The sequence below is a fragment of the Anneissia japonica genome, unplaced genomic scaffold (assembly GCF_011630105.1).
Source record: "Anneissia japonica isolate Jap-2015-1 unplaced genomic scaffold, ASM1163010v1 scaffold287965_len1858130_cov191, whole genome shotgun sequence".
Taxonomy (NCBI): Eukaryota; Metazoa; Echinodermata; class Crinoidea; order Comatulida; family Comatulidae; genus Anneissia; species Anneissia japonica.
The window spans coordinates 1,517,535-1,537,127 of NW_022748342.1; the positions used below are offsets into that span (position 1 = coordinate 1,517,535).

Sequence of the window (19,593 nt, forward strand, 5' to 3'; positions counted from 1 at the left end):
TTATTATTATTATATTAATTATTATTATTAAAATCTTTCGGCAACTGATCTTTCACATTTGAGGCACGTCGTGGCGAAATGGTTAAGTTGTCGCATTTTCCAGTATTGAGTAAATGAGCTATAAAATATGGGAGCTCAAAAAATTGCCTAAAAATCCTAAATTTTTTTTCACTATAGATCCACAGTTTAATGTCTTATTACTCATGTCCCAAAGTATTAGTTCTGGAAGTGGTCAACAAATTGTTTATTTAATATTATTTAGATAGTTAATTCTATTAAACAATGTATGCACAAATAACTTTGGAAGGCAATTACTCAAAATCATGTTTATTTTGACTCTAAGAGTGCTGTACTTTCACTTTCCAATATTTTAGGCTTGAAATATCCAATTTGAATGAATGACCCCTCATTTAAAAGATCACATACTCAGGTATCTGAAAATATAAATAACTTAATTTCAATTTTTGCTACAACTAAGCCATTTTGCCACAACAAGCCTCATTTGTAGCTACTACTCCCTGGAACGTTCTACCATACATCTTATCTTGACAATATCCACTTTCAAAGCGAACATCAAAACATTTGAAGGAAAAATTATACACTTAGTATAAGAGCATTTGATTTTAACATTTGTACTATAAAAATTTTGAATTATTAATATATTATTATAATTTTGGTTTGGTCTATTGTTGGGTGCTTTTGCCCACAAAGCATGTGATATTCTGGTGAATGGTAAAAAAAAAATATTTGTTCAATTGTAAAATCTAAAAAAGTAAGCATATTTTTCATAATTTGTAAGTGTACATGTCCAGGCATTTCCGTAACACTCTTACACAGCAATCTAAGTGTTCATGCAATATTAAATATTTAAATTTGCTGTTTGCTGTGTTCATTAATGTTATGGATATACAGGGTGTGATGATGGCCTATACACTAACATTTATATTTAGAATGTGTAGAGAATATTTGCTATTTGATTTGTTTTAGTCAAAGGTTTTTTGTTCTAAAAGTATGTCACAATGTAGTGATCCCAGGTCATTGACCTCAGTGTGTGAGGTGAGAATGATTTTAGAACTTTCTGGGAGAAGCGAGCTGAATTAGAATATGCGAGGGGTCGTGGTTGACGAAAAGTAATGACTGGCCCGGTGATGAAAACTATATTTAGCTACAGTAAACCCTAGAATGTTCTAGAAGGACAAGAAGGGCATTTTGCAACTAAAAAGAGTTACAGAATTCCCCAGGAGAAGGGAATTTGTTTTTATTTTGATAATCTTGTCGTGAAAGGTTGATACCGCTGGCTAGTGCAGGGACGGTATGCTGGTGGTGAGGATATAGACTACTTTGGGATCGGTGATGGAATCCTAGGCCTAATCATCATCTGATATTACATCTAGTGTTATGTGGAATTCTCAAAGGACAGTTGTTTACATCTGTATTATTATTGTACTTGTTGGAATTACTCTCCTACAGTATATATAGTTTTGGACAGTATACAATTACGACAAATCTTTGGGATTCGTCATGGGATAATTAACACAATAGATTATTGCCTGTTAACCTGTGGATCATCAGCCGTCACGCCTTTGCTTACTCCAGCTTATAAACTTGGATCACTAGTGGAATTTTTAGCGGACAATTATATTCGGATTAATCAAAACTGGACCAAGTCACCTCATCACCTGTGAATTTACTTGGTATAAACTTATGCCTAGATGTATAATTATCAGTGGTGATTTAAGTAATTTGTATAAATTAGGAAAATTACCATCAGTACTTCGTAATTGTTTAAATCTAGTGTTTAAATCTCGAAGTATTTTCATGAAAAGGGAAAGTACCCACTATAATAAATTGTGTTAACTTTTATCGGTTGTCATTTTGTGCGATTTCTTCTGGTCTAAAGTGTGTCGTAACTGTTTGAGAGAGATTATGCAATCAGTCAGTTTATCCAGGTAAGTACACATACAGTATTAAAGTTTTTCCATACAGTATTTGTTTTTATTTGAGTATTAACTAAAGCGTAATTTATTTCAGGCTGGCTGAGTGACTATAATTTAACTTTCCACACATTCTCGTAACAAAAGATAATAAAACTAAATTTACTATGTCTGTTTGAGCAACAGAATGTACTGTAGGGCTTTTCCCCATTGCTTTAAAGAGAAATGAAGTTGAAATTGCAACAAAGAGAATAGTCATTATAAAAAGGTATAAAGTAAAAAAAAAAACCAGAAAACCAATATAATTTTAATGAAGTGGAGAAAAAAAAAAAAAAAACCAAATTCACTGCAACATTATTAGTGAGACTTGAACTATGGCTGCAATGGTAATAGCGAGGTACATCATGACCCATAACCATTGCGCGCTATATAGGCCGACCGTGAATAGGAAAGTACATTTTCAGTTCATAACGATTCAATGACTGAAAGCAAAAATTGTTCATGCATATCATGGTAGTTTTGAGTTTAACCTAGCTGTAACTGGTTTAAGTGCTTTGGAAAACGCAAATTGCGTTTAAATAATTTAATCTCTGTCAACAAAAAATCTTTAAATGGTCCTCATATCCACACCAAAATTGGATCATTTCTTCATTTCACCACGAAAAACAATTCTACAAAGTGTCATTTTTATCCATATATAACACGGCCGTTCTGTGGAAAAACAACGTAACTTGAAATTTTCAATTTTGGAGAAAAATAAAGCTAAAGTCTGCATGTTCGTAACTTCACAATAAATTGTCGTAGTCTTTGGAAATTTTGCAGGATTATAGACATTGTGATTATTATGTAAAATTTTAATTACAACCATTAGTTTATTGCAAAGTTATTAGCGATAATTACAGATACGTTGTTTTGCCACAGAAACATGTATCGGTATTGTTGCAAGTGCGCCATACTTTTGGAATTTATCACATTTTGGGGGGTATTGCTATACCCCGCAAACCCTGTAAACACCGCAAACCCCGTAAACACCGCAAACCCCATCCAAACCCAGTGATAATGAATGAATCACATAGTATAGGACTCAATTTGGTATCGCAATATAAAAAATCATAACTTTATGTTCGACACAACCTATTTTTGGGGTAAAAAGTCCATTTTTTGTATTAAAAAATTGCTAAACCCTGCAAAAATACCTCAAAAAACCACCGCAAACCTTCAAAAACACAGTGCAAACCCCATCCAAACCTTGTGATAGTGATTTTGATTGAAACATGTATAGGACTCACTTGGTATCTCAGAAAAAAAAATTATGTTCCGTTCGTAACAACCTACTGTACTTTTTGGGTAAAAATGCCATTTTTTGTATAAAAAAATTGCTAAACCCTGCAAACCCCCCAAAACACAGTGCAAACCTCATCCAAACCCTGTGATAGTGAATGAATCATGTTTGCGGGATTTAGCAATACCCCGTTTGGGGCAATCATATGCCTTACCTAGGCTGTTCATACTCCCTGTTTAAGATTATTGATATAAAACATCAATAACCATTTGATTTTACCTTGCCAAACTCCATCGGCTCTAGCCCATTTTTTAATACTGTAGCAATTTTTGGCAAAACAACATATCTTTGTTGTTTACGTTACATTTTTTTGCCGCATAATCTTGTAGTTACGTTGTTTTGCCATGGAAAATCACTGGATTTTAAGTTTTGTGCTTGAAGATAGAGTACAGTAGGTGGTGCTATCTGCGAAATGACTCATTATTGAGACCTGAAAGTTTCACAGGTAATTCAGACGTGTTTAATATACTCCCAAATGATATTATCTCAAAATTGACAAAAATGTCAGTTACATTGTTTTGCCTCGGGACGGCCGAACTGCGACGTAAGCAATTTAAATGACCCTCAAATTTACACCCTAACCTGGATCGTCCCCTACACATAATAATATCTTCCTTGTAACTATGTTAAATTTTCCCGAAAGTTTTATTTGGATCAGTTGACCTGCTTTTGAAATATCTGCTCTGGGACGTTTTCCTTTAAATGGTCCTCATATTCACACCTACACTGGATCATCACAAAAATCTAGTCATTTATTTACTGGACCTTTACAAATTACTGTATAAGAAAGTTACATTTACACCCATTGAAAACATTTTATAGATATTTACGTCTGGGATCTCAAAAATTTAAATGACCCTCTGTACACCCTTGACTGATTTGTCGCCAACACATAATACTATCTTCCTTGTAACTTTGTTAAACTTTTTCCGAATGTTTCATTCAGATTACTGTAGTTGATCCATTTTCGAAATATTTGGTCTGGGACGTTTTTCTTTCTTTCAATGGTCCTCAGATCTACACCCTACTCCAGATCGTCACAAACATTTAATCATTTCTTTTACTCGACCTTGATAACTGTTACACAAGGTTTAAATTATACCAATTGATTTTTTTAAAGAAATATTTAGGTCTGGGTCCTCAAAAATTGAAAAGACCCTCAATTTACACCCTTCACTGGATCATCACTACCACATACTGTAAAAATTTCTTCCTTGTAACTTGATTAAACTTTCCTGTAAGTTTCATTCATCAACTGACTGGTTTTTGCAATATCCAGTGTAGACTGTTTGAGCTTAAATCACTTTAATTGGTCCTCACATCACATGCACACCCCACCATAGACTGACACTAAATATTAGGAGGCACATTCTTGATATGGCCTATGCTTCGGCAAAGCACTGAAAAATTTAAAGCATGCGAAGTGACCGAAGTGACGGCCAGAAAAAAACAGTGCAAAAAGATAGGGAAAATATAAGTGCTCAAGAAAAAGGGAAAAAAAAGAAATTAGAACAAAAACAATGACTTTTCCCAGTACTGCTGGGAAAAGCCCATGACTAGATTTTAATCACGTACGATACCAGTCTTTAAATCTGAAAAATGAGTCATTGCAATAAAAATGACTGTATCATTAGCTTTCTTTAATAACAAAACATAATTTATACATTTGTATGCACTAGAAGAACTTTTATTTATTCTTTCCTTTCTGGCACTTCTTGTGACAACAGTTTTACAGCACAACTTGCTTAAAAATTCAAATAAATTAACACCTTATTTAAAATATTTACATGGCAATATCTGTAATACTGTGTTCTGAAAATTCCTGAAATAATTGATTCTTATTTAATGTGCATACCATGTTCTCTGTATTAGCACCAAGGGCACTGATTAAGAATTCAGGCTCAGGCTAGTGGTGAAGGCATCAGGCTAGATACCTAGTTTTTTTCGATAGTATTTTAGGACGTACTATGTATTCGGTACGATAACATGTCAGGTAGGGCAAAATATCACTCCTATGATATTTTCCTGACATAAGCTCACATCGTAATATTCCATCCATACCCGAGACACTACCGTTGTACAATATTGTAATTAAATACTTGGTGCTACTTACTCTTAGCTATAGTAGTAAAGAGCTAATTTTTTTTTAATAGAAAGTTATCCTACAGTACTTCCTATGATTGAAATGGTATTTGTAATAGTAATGCGATTGAGTTTGATACGTATACAGTACTATATGAAGGAAGAAGCAAACAAATGTACTAATTAACAATTAATTACAGGTAAGATTTATTATTATTAAATGTATTGGTCTTCGGGCCTACAAAATAAACTTGCTTGCAACAGGATTAAAGAGGCTTGTCCTTCATGTGAGTTTGGTATAATTGTACTAAGCAGGAAGTATTCAATTCAAAGCATAACCTCCATGCCAAGACTGATAAGATTCATTGTCTACTCACTGCACTCAGTATAACCTTTTATTTGGACATCAGTTGTTGTAGCTTTATTAACACTTCAATCACAAACATTACAATCAAGATTAAATGCAACTATCAGATGTTTGACACAAATTACTTAAGAAATTACCAACATACAATACCATACAAGGCAAAGACAGAATGTCTTATAAAATGTCACAGGGATGTTACAGTATGGGGCCATTTTTACCGGGGCCATTTTTTCCGGGGCCATTCTTTCCGGGGCCATTTTTTCCGGGGCCATTTTTTCCGTGGCCATTCTTACCTACATTCCAATACAAGGCAAAGACAGAGTGTCTTATAAAATGTCACAGGGATGTTACAGTATTTCATCAGTAATTATTTACATGCTGAATAAATTTATATTATGACTCTTTACATAATAATGTCTGATGTGGTACTTGATGAGAACCTCCCAGAATACATGAAGGTATAAAGCAGAATATAAAGGCCAGTCAAATCATAGAGAAAATAGAACACTATTTTCTCTATGGTCAAATGCAGTACACATCACTGATGATTGTTTATGTTGAAGGCCACACTATTAGCATTTAATTACTCAAAGAGAACTCTTCATTGTTTGTGAATGTAACAAATATTATTTTGCTGGTAGGTAGGTTATTGAGGGATACAACTCGTCAGGAGTCGGGTCACTGGTTAAGATTTTATAAAATCATCAAATATAACAATATGAAATATAAAGATGTATTGTCCCCTGTCAAAACTTAAAAAATAATTATGAAATTAACTTGCTCCCTTTGCTTTCTATTTTTACGTACACTCCCTCAAATTGGTGCATTTCTCAGACTTTGTATAATACACCTATACAAGTTGAAGTTTGGAATTAATTTTTTAGTTTATACAAATTAATTATGAGCACAGAAATTACTGAATTAAAAAACTGTGTACCTTGATTTTTATACTGCTGGATAATGAAAAAAAAAAGTTGCTGGAAGTGTACCTTTCATTCTTCGCTGAGAAAAACACTATTCTACCTTCGCTGTTTTATGTTAGAGAGAGTTAATTTCAATTCAAAAATGATTTTTTAAGGAAAATTTTTGGTTTTGGTATTTTTATGAGAGCAATACATCTTTAAATAATTGATATACAGGTCTTCCTCCAACTAAAGACCACTTTTGGGACTGGGGTTTCCATGGTCTTTTGCAGATTTGGTCTCTAATTAGATAAAAGAAATTTGTTAATTTGGGACCACAGAATAGTGGTCTTTAATCGGAGGTGGTCTTACATTGGAGGTGTCTTTCATTGAAGGGAGACCTGTATGTAGTACCTGTAGTATAGTGTTTAGTAGTTAAATTAATCCAAAAAATATTGGAAAATCATTATAAAAAACCCCAATCACACACAAATTGTACCATAAAATAAAAAATTCACTCTCACAGCCAAGTCAATGCATATAAAAATCTCATTAATTATTTATAAAGTAATCATACTCAAGCTTAAACTAACATCTACTAAAGCACAAAGCTACTTTTGCACCGCATTTTGTGTCTGTGTGTGAGTATATGTCACATATGATATGACAATTGTCATATCATATGATTGCCCTGGCCTAATTTATGTGATGATCCATTTAAATAAAGTTATTATTATTATTATTATTATTATTATTATTATTATTATTATTATTATTATTATTAAGATTAGGCCCCTATTAATTATAAATAATTTATTACATTCAATTTCCAGGTAAACCAAACAAACAAAAAATAACACTAACAGTACCCTGGAGATTTCTAAAACTTGTGTAAAATGCTATCAGTTCAGCTAAAAATACAAAGAAAAAACATTAAAGTCAGGCCTAAGACAGAGTAGTGGCCTATTGACATTGTAGCCTATATTTAAAGGCTAGGCCTAATAATTAAATTAGCCTAGGCCTAGGCCTACGCTAAGGATAGGCTAGGCCTAGTACATAATAAGTTATTTACCAAAAAAGATAGGTGTTTTCTCAACAACTTTGATAAAAACAAGAATGGAAATATGTCGATGGTCCACGGATCGCCCATGACCCGTGTAGTTAGGCCTAGGCTTAGTAGTATGTCTTTCTATTAATTATTATGCATTCTGGAAGAATGATAGCGCTTAGCCTACAGTAGGCCTAAGCAAAGGCTAAAATTTTTGACCGTATTCCTACCTGATAAATGATCAGCATGAAGGCCTGATGTGGGATCGAGACCACACACAACAAAGTAATCCACGAATCGCCCAGGTGAAAATTGGTGTCCAGACGGCGAACCCATAACTGAATAATCTGTTGAAGTCCTGTTAACGTTATAACGGTAACATCATGGTAATTCCTCTTTATATTCTCTAAAATATACAATAGAGACAATAGGATAAACAACAATGAATACACCTCTCTTTCAACATACACAAAGCGCAACCTGCCGAATACCAAAATCTTCACATTAACTCGAGCGGAAGAGTCAGTAACCTAACATAGGCTCGTAAATAATCTAAATTTAACTAGCTTCCTATAATCTCTTAAACTATTAAATTTATCAATATTTGTCCTCTAATTGCAAATTATTTTAATACATATATTTTAATTTTTTTAATTATGCAGTTTCATAACGATTTTATCAAATTCTAACGTTCTTAAATTACAATCTTTTAAACAAGCCTGGAAATGTCCTTTTGCTGGGAACACCCACGTCGATTCTAGATTACGTCATCGTCTCGGGGATTCCCTTCTGCTATTCAACAACACAAACGATTTCGCTGAAGCGCTGCACAGTCATTAAACCACAGAGAACAACTTGCATAATTAATGCTTGAATATAAATTATTGTTATTGTAAACTTGCAATCTGTAAATATCCGGGAATAAATACATCTCCCGGAACTTTCATATGCATAAAAGGTATTTAATATTATTCTGTCTCGGTTTAGGCCTATCTATTGTATGTTTATTTCTGACTGATTAGCTTTAGGCGAAGAAAAACAAGTAGGTTGGGCAACGTTCTTGGTATCACAGGGGTGGGGCCAGCGAGGGGGCGGGGAGAGCTGGCCCCCGTCGGGGAGAAAAAGCACAATTCGTCGGGGAGAAAAAAAAATATATGTATTTTCTACATAGGCCCTATTAATAGACTCTAAAATCGATTAAATGAGCCTTTGAAACCCTAGATTGTCAAAATTTTTGGGGGCTTCGCCCCCCAGGACCACTTTTGAGACCTTTTAATCGAAGCTGTACCACGTCCACTTTGCTGTCGTTGGGGAAATCTAACCCCTCGTCGGGGGAATTCCCCCACACCCCGTCGGGGACCTTCCCCTCCCCCATCGGGCAAATCCTGGCGCCACCCCTGTATCATTTACAAATTATATTAAAAACAAATTTGTTTATATTAAAAACAAAATTGTTCTTAAAGGAGGTATACTCTCTGAACATGAACTTTTTAACATTTTTGTATCAGTGGCACACACGTCTGGTGATGCATTCAAATAACAAAAAAACACACACACACAAAATCGACTATAGAAAGGAAAGACACAAAAAACAAATTTAAAATGATTGAAAAGTAAATTAAACATTAATGAGTACAATGGAAGGAATATCCCATGAGCAAATAATGGGCTGCCCAACTCGAAAGGCGGTGCTAGCCGAATAGAGCAGTCCAACTTCCAATGAATTACTCAGCCCTTATACTTAAGACATGTTCATTTGTTGGTTGGTAACACACCTAAAAAAGGTCCTTGTCATTGAAAATGACAACCATAACTCAGCTAGCAGAATAAAAGCGAACAATAATAACAAAAAATAAGCTATCTTCCTTTCCTTCTTCTTTCTTTTACCTTTCCCTTTCTACCTCTCATATCCTCCCACTCTTTTTCTCTTTTAAGCAATTCAAATGACAAAGTAAAATGTAGGTGTGTTATAAAAAAAATTTAAAAAAAACAATAAATATATAAATTGGCTTAATAACTAACAACAGTAATGACTACAAGCCTAACTACTAACAGTGAAAAAAATTAAGTAACTGAACAGTTTAATTTGTTTGAAAGGGTAATGTAGATAGCATTAAATATATCCACTTGTGAATGCATTAATTAAATATTCTTTATAGTGGAAAACAAAAATTTGTCCTACATTTTCTATATACGGTACATATTATCAATCATAAGGTGACGCTTAAATTGCTGTGATCCATTTTTAAAATTATGCCAATATACACTTAAACCATTTTCATGAAGACTGTCCCTAATATTTGAATATAACATCTCAAATAAACTTTAACTAGTGCAGTCAAATAAGAAGTGTTCTACAGTTTCTTTTTGGTTATCAGTACAGAGTTTGCGTGTGCCTGTGTTATGATTAGGCCTATACCATGATTGTTTGTGGCCTACAATATCTATCGAGTTGGATTTTGCTTTAAATTTTAAGTTAAGGCCTTTGAAGTATGATTTGTTGACAAATAAACTTAAATAAACCGTAATATTGAATTGCGTAAATATTTTCCCTGCCATATAAAAGCCTTAATAATACAGTCCCTATATTATTATACTGTACACCACTGAATTTGCGAACATATGTTTGGAAGTGATAAGTAGTTGGGTCAGAGAGAGGTTTAATTTTGTAATATTACATTTACAATACCGGTACCGCATTGCTCATTTTCTTTATGTACGGTAGGCCTTGTATTCAAATTGTATTCAATTTATTTCTTTTCTCTTCTACCATTTCGTGTTACTATAGTTTACTATATTCCGTATCTTATCACTATACTATTTTTGTAAATAGGTACGTAGGCTTATATGAAATTATCAGGATCCACCGTAATAACAATAGGCCTATTTATCGCAATTGAATAAAACACACAAGAAAAAAAATTTACTGAAATGGTTCACAATTCAAAGAAAAAGGAAAACGATTTGAAAAAAAAACAATAAAACACTTTTATATCGGTGGCATTATAAACAATTTCTATTGTATTGTTAATGTTTCTATCTTATTAACTTTTCAATGATTTCATTGATAATTTTGTACGTACATATACCTGTCTCTTATACACATCTAGATGTGTATAAGAGACAGCTCTAAAATANNNNTTTGGCAATACTGTCCGGCCAATTGAGGGTTGTCTTTTCCACTCTCTCTTATTTTGTGTTAATGTATTTTGGATCAAATAAATGAAATGAAATGCACAACACATGGGTCTCGACAATATGATAATTGACCATTGGCCCATATACCCAAAAAAAAAAGCTCTCCCCGGTCCCCAGTTGCCAGCTGAATCTTACGCAAAAGTAGCTAAAAACACCTCATTTTACATTTTGCCAGCTAGCCCCTCACTTTCTCATCGAGACCCACTTCACCTTCCCCCTCCCAAACAATCTCAATGTTCAAGATCTGAAACTTTGATTCAGAAATACCGGGATGATGGTATGCATCCGGCGTGGGATAGTTTATGATAGTTTATTGCTTGATTTTGTTACACTTACCTTTATTATATGTTATTTTTGAGCTGACATTTGCAATTGTATTTCTATAAAAATGTTTTTTATAAATGACAATAAAATAGTTATACTGAACTGAAACCCCAATCCATTTCAATACCTCTAAATGTGCCGCTGTGAAAAAAAAAAATTAGCCTAAATATGCGTCAAATCAAAATGTATGCAATTTCATATTTATTGTAATGTATATTTATTTCATTCAACTTTTTTTAGGCCGCGTCTATGAACATGAGTACGCTAAGATTATTACATAAAGCGTTCCGGGAATTCCACTCTGCGTTGAAACAAAACGATCGATTTCAGAAGCGTTTACATATATTTCTCAACAATTGTCAAAATTTATGCTTGGATATTACTTGTTATTAATCGGATTACTCTCCAGAATAAATCAATATCCCTCTAACCATTTTTGCAAAGAATACAATTTAGGATTGATATACACTTTGTAGACCATAATTTAAAATTATAATTATACATTTAAAGATGTATTGTCCCTTGCTAATGTCAACAAATCATAATAATTTTGAAATCAACTTGCTAATTTTTCAATAACATACAAATTATTAACTTGTGTATAGAAATTATTTAATTTAAAAAATGTGTACCCTGATTTTAAACTGGATAATTATAATTAAAATAATAAAACACTTCCAGTGACTGGAAGTGTTTCTATCATTTTTCGCTGTAAACTGATGGGTAGACATTTTTAAAATAATTTCTATGTTCAAGTTGATAACTTTTTATTTCATAAAAATGGGCGAGTTAATTTCAAAAAATATTTTTTATGATTTTTTCGGTATTTAGCATGGGACAATACATCTTGAAAGCACCATTTTTAAAGGGTCTATACAGTACTTTATTTAATTTAGGGGTTTTATTTATTTTTTTTATATAGGCCTATATAGACCTTTGGTAATTTATCCTTAAAGTTTAAATAGTTACCATGTATCCAAATGGTCGGTCGTCAAATTGTCTTGGGTTTACAGAAGAGAAAATTATTTTCATTATATTTTTTACCTCCACTCAATCAAAATATTCTTTTTTGTTAAGATTATTATTCGGTACCGTAACCTGGCGTCTTTGGTAGATATAGCTATAATTTTGTAACTTGAATAGAAAACAAAAAAAAATATCATCAATGAGTGTGGCATATTTTATACAAAACTTACGTTCCTGTATCTTTTGGATTTCACTGAGGGCGTAGGCATCCTATCTATAGTATACAGTATAGACACACTTTACAAGAGCATAAACGTGAGTAAGGTCTCGGAAAAAATGCAAATCCTCATGGAAACACACCGACCCTCTACACAAACCATAGAGAAAATAGAAAGGACTACCATGGGTCAGGACAGAATGTAGGCTTTAATAAACTTGCAAATATTTCGTATTTTTTCTCATCCCACATAAGATGAAATTAACTTTAATCTCAATACACTATGCCACCATGATGCCTATAAAATGCTCCCTCAATTTCATCCATGATTTATTTTTTTGTAACAAATACTGTACTCGAACGTTTAATGAAATCTTCTTTTTTTAACATTAGTTCTTATATGTTCGACTGTTCCTATCACTCTCCTATAAATGTTCCTTTTTTCTTCCTTCAAGTCAGATGCAATATGTACAATACATGTTAACATTTTATTATCTACAATAGTTTGTCTCTTGTAAATGGGTGAAAATGCTTTTTTTTCTCCCCTATCAAATCCAATGCAATCTGGTCATTTAAAAACGCCTTTCTTGACAGATACGAAGCGCTACCGTTTTTTTTTTCTTCTCTCCAATCAAATCCAATGGTCATTTAAAAACGCCTTTCTTGACAGATACGAAGCGCTACACCCCACTACCCACTGTCACTTATGACCAATGGTCAACACAAGCACAGAGCAGGTAAAACAATAAAAAGAATCAATGGCAAAGGTCAGAATCATAAATAAATAATGCAACAATAAATAAAATTATAAAGAATGAAGACTATTAATTAAAGAGGTGAATCTAAGTTGCTTGGATATAGGCTGATGAAAATATACCGATCTGGTAGGCCTAGGATTTTGCTTTTTACGTACATGTAAAATGTCAAGATATATTTCGGGCTTTAGCCAGACAACGAATTGAAAGCAAGAATCAGTATGTTGAAGTAAACCTTTAAAAAGGCAGGCAGTACAGTGAAGTTCACGGAGAATATGTAATGTTTGAGTATAGCCGTTTTCTTGTACTTTTATCAATTTCGATTTATTCATCTTATTTTCACGATTTATTATTTTCCTTTTTTCACAAAAATGTTTAATGTTGCATGTCATCAGAATACTATTATATAACCGTCTTCTAATGGATTAATTATTAAATAATGTTAAAATCAGATACACCTATTCACAATGCATGTTAACATTCTAAGTAAAATTATTTTTCAACAAACACTGCTCCTTAATAAGCCCCAAAAATAAGCGCAAACCTTTATCACATGGCCATTTTATTTATTCAACCGTCATATTATAGCATCCATTAACCGTTTAACGTTTCAATCGAACTTTTATGCCACGGTATTTATTGATTCATTTACAGTAATTTCTTCAGCCATATTTCCTTTAATAAAGATTTTACCAAGTTTTGTTTTCCATTTTATAGGCCTATTCTCTCAAATTGTTTACCATCTTCCTTATATCATGGACTTATTAATAAGATTAATAGGTCCATGCTTAATATATGTTACAATCAACTGAAAGCTATCATTGTTTTGTGCATTTATTGCAAAGTGCTGAATTTCCAATTTTGCAAAAGCATCCGTGATAACTGATTATTGGCAACATTTCAAACGGACGGGGAAAAAAGCTTGGTATTACAATTGCAATTCTGAGTACATAAACAATTTTTATTCAACTGTGTAAGCATTTTGCATTAGTTCATAAGAACAAAGAAAACATAAATAACGGAAGCATGTTGATTTTCTTTGAATGACTAAAATAAATGAGGACAAAGACAGGTGATATGAGCATGAACGACAAAACTGAAAATCTATTCACAAATATACCAGTGTTTCATCATTCCACAATCGTTGCTAATTTCAGGTGGTTTTAAGTTAGAACCCTATTGGCTATAATATATACTGACTGTTTTTCATTGGTTAATTTTCTTTAACGCTTCAGGAATATCTGTTTGCAATGTAGACATATTATCCACTCATGATGATGATCTAATAAAAAAAAACGAAATATTGAATCACAATGACGAGTCTTAATGTATTTGGAGTATGTTTTATACTAAGTTATCTAAAACTTATCAGTGGACAGGGGGTTTTGTCACTTTGAAAAGAGTATTAAAAAACTGAATACAAATAGAAAACAGCTGTTAAAATAGTCAATTGTTTATAAATAATACATAATGATTGGGGGTGCATTCAGCAGTTTAGGTTAAGTCAACCATATATTTATAATAGTATCAGTGATCCAAGTGAATGACGTCAACAAATATTACGTAAGCTACATGTTGTTTACTTATGGTCTCCCACTGTTAAATCACCCAAAGCAATTTAACCATTTTCTCTATGGTTTAACCAAACGCGACTAAATATTATTCTGTCAATTAAATAAATATTGTTATTGATTAATCTTGTATTAATAATGAAGATCAGTGCAACTCAAGAGTTTCATTTTACATGGTTTCTGTAGTACTATATATTTTATAATTCTGAATCATTAATATTTTTCTCTTCTGATCAGTGGCAGTACCAGCAGAGGTCCAGAGGCATAGGTCCCCTATACCCTGGATCCCTGTTAGATAAGAAGCCAATTCATTTCGTCAGGGAGCACTGCTTTGAAAAAGCATTGTTACAGTCAGAGTGCTCTAGTGTGGTGGGGCTCCAGACCCCAGTTTGGAATACTGAGCCTCTCATTGGAAACCTTCGACGGGAAATTCTGGCACCATCACTGCTTCTAATCTATAAAAGTTTTGTGTTAAAAATCAACATTAGAATATACAGGGTTATAAGTTCTAAACCAATCTGATATTGTTGGCTAATAAAATAATAATATATTTTAGGTACGAATAAGTTTTCCAGAAAAATATTGAAACAATAATTTTAGTAGCAGTAGTAGTAAAGTACTACTAGTAATGATTTAATTTTTAAAATGGCAGAATCAGTAGTAGTGCAAATAACATTAACAGCAATAAAAAATCATATTTTTTAAATTATTATTATTACTTAATATTATTATTACTATTACAATTGGATATCTCTGATGCAATATTACTGCAGAGAACATGAACACATCATTTCCATTAATAAGCAATTATTAGAGCTCCGCATAGTATACTATAGGAAAATTATTATACAAAGGTTAGATTTAATGCTTCAAAAAAATTTCCTGTGGGCCTGCAAGGCCCGAAGGAAATTTTTGAATGCATTAAATCTAACCCAAGTATAATAATTTTCCATTTAGTGTACGATGCATGCTCTACTAATTGCTTTATAAGTCAATCGCCGTCTTTTAATTTTAGTTTTTTATAACTGTTGTAGCAGTCATCGGTTGCTATAGTGATATGATCAGTGTACGTGTGCGTATTTACATTTAGCTGTGCGTATGCTGATTTTTGCTCCTGCAGTAGGCGTTTAATTAACTACACATCAGTACAGTATGGATACGATGAATAACTATTGTAATTTGTATTGTGTTAGAAAGAACTTGTTTGTAATGCTATTTTGATAGACTTTTGTGAAAGAAATAAACATTTCAGCATTCGAGAGAGAATACAGTCACTGACGTCCTTTTTGGTCGGTGCACGCAGACAGGTAAATCGTGCGATGATTTCATAACTAGGCTAGGCTACGGCCGGCCGGGGCTACAGCCTGTGGGTAATAGGAGGCCTGGGCAGCCTCCTGCCTGGCCGTAGGCCTACATCTAAATTTGTTCCATGAGTCTTTAAAATAGGTCTAGAATATTCCTATTAAACGTTCAGTTTGTTGTGCTTATGAGGGTCCATTGATTCAATGAATTCCTTAATTGTTCATACTTAATATTGAATTTGAAGTAACTTTCTTCGGGTTCTAATTAAGCTGGTTTTACGAAAGTAATTTTCAATTACAATTTAATTTTTATCGCGGTGCGCGATGTCATTCGCGGTGACGAAAATATGAGGAATATTTTTTTGCACACAAACCTAAAAAAAATCAAGCCAAGCGTCCACAAATTGAAAAATTAGTGGACGGTGGGGAATATGAAAATAACATTGGGAGTTACAGTGATGACGTCACAATTGACTTAAAAAAATTATTATAGGTTGAGTGAACAAAGAAAATTCAAATACAGTATGCAATAAGTGTGATGATAATAACGACAGTATGTAAACAAGTTTCTATAAATGAGAAGTTTAAATTCAATGGTGATGCCTTGGTAATGAAATAGGTATTTTCTAATATTTAATCATGCAGTTGTTACTTTAGAGCAGAGACCAATACAACATTTACATCATACTGGCACCCATACCCATGGGCCATGGGTACAAAAAAAAACAAACAAACAAAAAATTGTAGACATACTGCAAAACCAATAAGACCACTGTCAGACACATGCCCTACAGTTTCAAAGGACAAAGCCCGCTGTGTCACATGCCTCTACGAGTCAATTCAACTAGGGTAATGAAAACACCAATTGGATGGTCGAGCAGTTAAGTCAGGTGCGCCACAACCTACAGTACAGTCACAATATCAGCACTGGTTTGAATGACACGCTCAGCTTGCCTATGGGTCTAGTGGTGGAACAAGTCATTTCGGATAAGGATTATAAACTGTAGGCCCAGTGTATACAATGGCTTGTGTGCACTATAAAGAACCCAGTAAGTTTTTCGAGATGAGTGGTGGGTGGGGGTTGTTTACCCCAGTGTACTGGTTCATACAGCCCCTGCTGTGGTCAGATGCGAGCTAGTCCACACCATGGGCGCTTTGAGACTTTGGAGACTATGAAGCGCTGTATAAATAATCCAACCACACTACATTACCATGGATAGACATAGGGAAAACAAGTTATCTGATAACTATTGGAGATTTTATAAAAAGGAGACTATGGTAGGAGGGGCATCTCCAAACATTTTGGCCTTATACAACATGAAGATAGGAACACACCCCAAGAATTATATAACCAATAACATCACTGGTAATGATTGCAGATAAGTCATGTCTTTTTTAATTATTTGATCATACAAAAAAGAGTTCTAGTTTTCTTAGTCATAAATTTCAAACACTCGTCCCATCCTCCTTTACTGTTTCATAAACTGGTTCATCTTTCTCTTCGTTGTTCTCTGACCCCTCATCAGCTGGCGATTGTGCTTCAGCAAGTTTTCTCTGTTCTTCCTCGTGTTTCTTGGCATCAGGAATCCACAGTCCAGAATCAATGCACTTTTTTAAGATCTCTTCACCCTCCTTTGGGTCCATGGCAGATAAAACCCTTTGAAGCATTGGTATGTCTTTGGCTTCAAAGCATTCTTTAACCTCCTGTTTGGGGAAGAGAAAAAAATAGGAAGTCCACTTTTCATTTGATATCCTTTCTCTTTATGCCCCTCTCCCCATTTTCTTCAATAAATATTACCTTTCATTGCAATTTTTATTACTCTTTTATCGCATTTTTTTTCATCCTTTCAATCTCTCCATAATCATATGAGTACACACTTATACATCTGAGTGGAGACAACTATACTTAAAATACCTTTCACAAAAAGACAAGCGAAATTGAACCTATATGTTTAAGCTGCGGTACACAACATATGTAGTTCTGAAAAGAACTGTTGTAGTTGAGAAAGTCTCAACGTTTCGATTGAGTTGCTTCAATCATCTTCAGGAGAATAATATCTGGAAATTGAACCTCCAACCTCAAAGTTGAGAGCTTGAATCTTAAACACTGCGCCAACCTCTCCCACCATATGTTTACTCTTCAAAGGCATAAAGAACACAAACAATGACCACATAACCCATAGAACTTACAGGTGGCAGAGATTCAAAAACCTCTACTGGATCCAGGCCTCCAGGCCCAAGACGAGCTTGTCGTTCCGCCTCCATTTCCTACCAAAAGAAAAAAATGAGTAAGCCAGGTGTTTGTCAATATGCAATCAAGTAAGTTTTGAAAATAGTATTATAATTAGCACAATAATAACAATCATAAATATAATGAGAATCTCAATAATATTATTTTTGTTATCTTTTATTGTTACAGTATTATTAAGAATCTAAATAATATTATTTTTATCTTTTATCATCATTATTGAGAATCTCAATAACAATAATATTTTTGTTGTCATTTCTTATTATTGTTGAGAATCTCAATAATATCATTTATATCATCATTTTATTCCTATTACGGAGAATCTAAATAATAATAATAATAAACGATGATAAGAAATATGAAATAACAATAACGGCAAAGATGAATACAACGACGACAACAATAATAATGAGTAATTTACTCAAATGAGAAAAATTGATCTTGTGTGATTTAGAAAGTGTTGTAGCGTATCAAACTGAACAGGAGCAGCATTTGAAAAACCTTGGATCTCAGTTTTTTTATGCTATTAAATTTTGTTTAAATGTGAATATAGTTTTTGAGTCTACCACTGATTGTGGTAGCAGTGGCGTCACAGAGTTTGTGGGGCCCTGGCGGTGACTGTTATTGGGGGCCCTAATAAGGGAGCGAAGCGAGTGTTAAGTTGGCGAGTGGAGCGAGCAAAACGGACGCTGGGGGCCAGGGGGCCACGTAGGGCCCTGGTTGGAGTCCAAGGAGTGAAGGCCCCTGTTGGCGTTCCAAAGGGGCTTCACCCCCTTGCGCTCAGAGCTTATAACATTTATGAACCATTAACTGAGTTGTCAAAGAACATAGAATGGTCCATAACTTCCAAAATATTTCAGACAATTTTATGACAAAACCAATATCGATTACATAGGCCAACTTTCGAAACTGGTATAGGCCTACAGTAGGCCTATGTACTCTATGTAGGTGTAAATAAATACAGAGAATATTTTAGTGAGAAACAAAACATGTTTTAATAAAGTATATACAAAGCAAAGCAGATTGATCACAAAATCAGAAACACATTTCTAACATCAGAGCCAGCTTTTAAGCTGTCAGGGCCCCATTGAATGAAACTATGGTATTATATTTTACATTATATTTTTTAAAACTACAATGTCAGGGCCCCTCGTGCCTGGGGGCCCTGGCGTTCCACCCCCCGTCAGCGCCCGAGTGTGACGCCACTGTGTGATTGTCTATTCCAGTGTAAAATAACAGATGGATAAAATGATGATTTAAAGGACAGAGTGGATGTCAGTGTGGAAAAATTAAACAACCAGAGCCTTGCAGGCGTCAACGTTCCTATGCATGATACAC

The 19,593-nt window shown here is 33.7% G+C and overlaps 2 protein-coding genes across 2 annotated transcripts in view; both read right to left on the reverse strand.

The window, feature by feature from the left end:
* LOC117120843 (DENN domain-containing protein 5B-like) overlaps window positions 1–8,185 on the reverse strand; it is a 46,332-nt gene extending 38,147 nt beyond the window's left edge. Inside the window, exon 1 of the mRNA XM_033265931.1 lies at window positions 7,906–8,185. Coding sequence (XP_033121822.1) covers window positions 7,906–8,011 — 106 coding nt within the window. The 5' untranslated portion in view covers window positions 8,012–8,185. The remainder of the gene's footprint in view (window positions 1–7,905) is intronic.
* Window positions 8,186–16,573: 8,388 nt separating this feature from the next.
* LOC117120863 (hsp90 co-chaperone Cdc37-like) overlaps window positions 16,574–19,593 on the reverse strand; it is a 24,029-nt gene continuing 21,009 nt past the window's right edge. The window contains exons 7-8 of the mRNA XM_033265959.1: window positions 18,198–18,275; window positions 16,574–17,711 (exon numbers count right to left, since the gene is read on the reverse strand). Of these exons, the coding sequence (XP_033121850.1) occupies window positions 17,454–17,711; window positions 18,198–18,275 (336 nt within the window). The 3' untranslated portion in view covers window positions 16,574–17,453. The remainder of the gene's footprint in view (window positions 17,712–18,197; window positions 18,276–19,593) is intronic.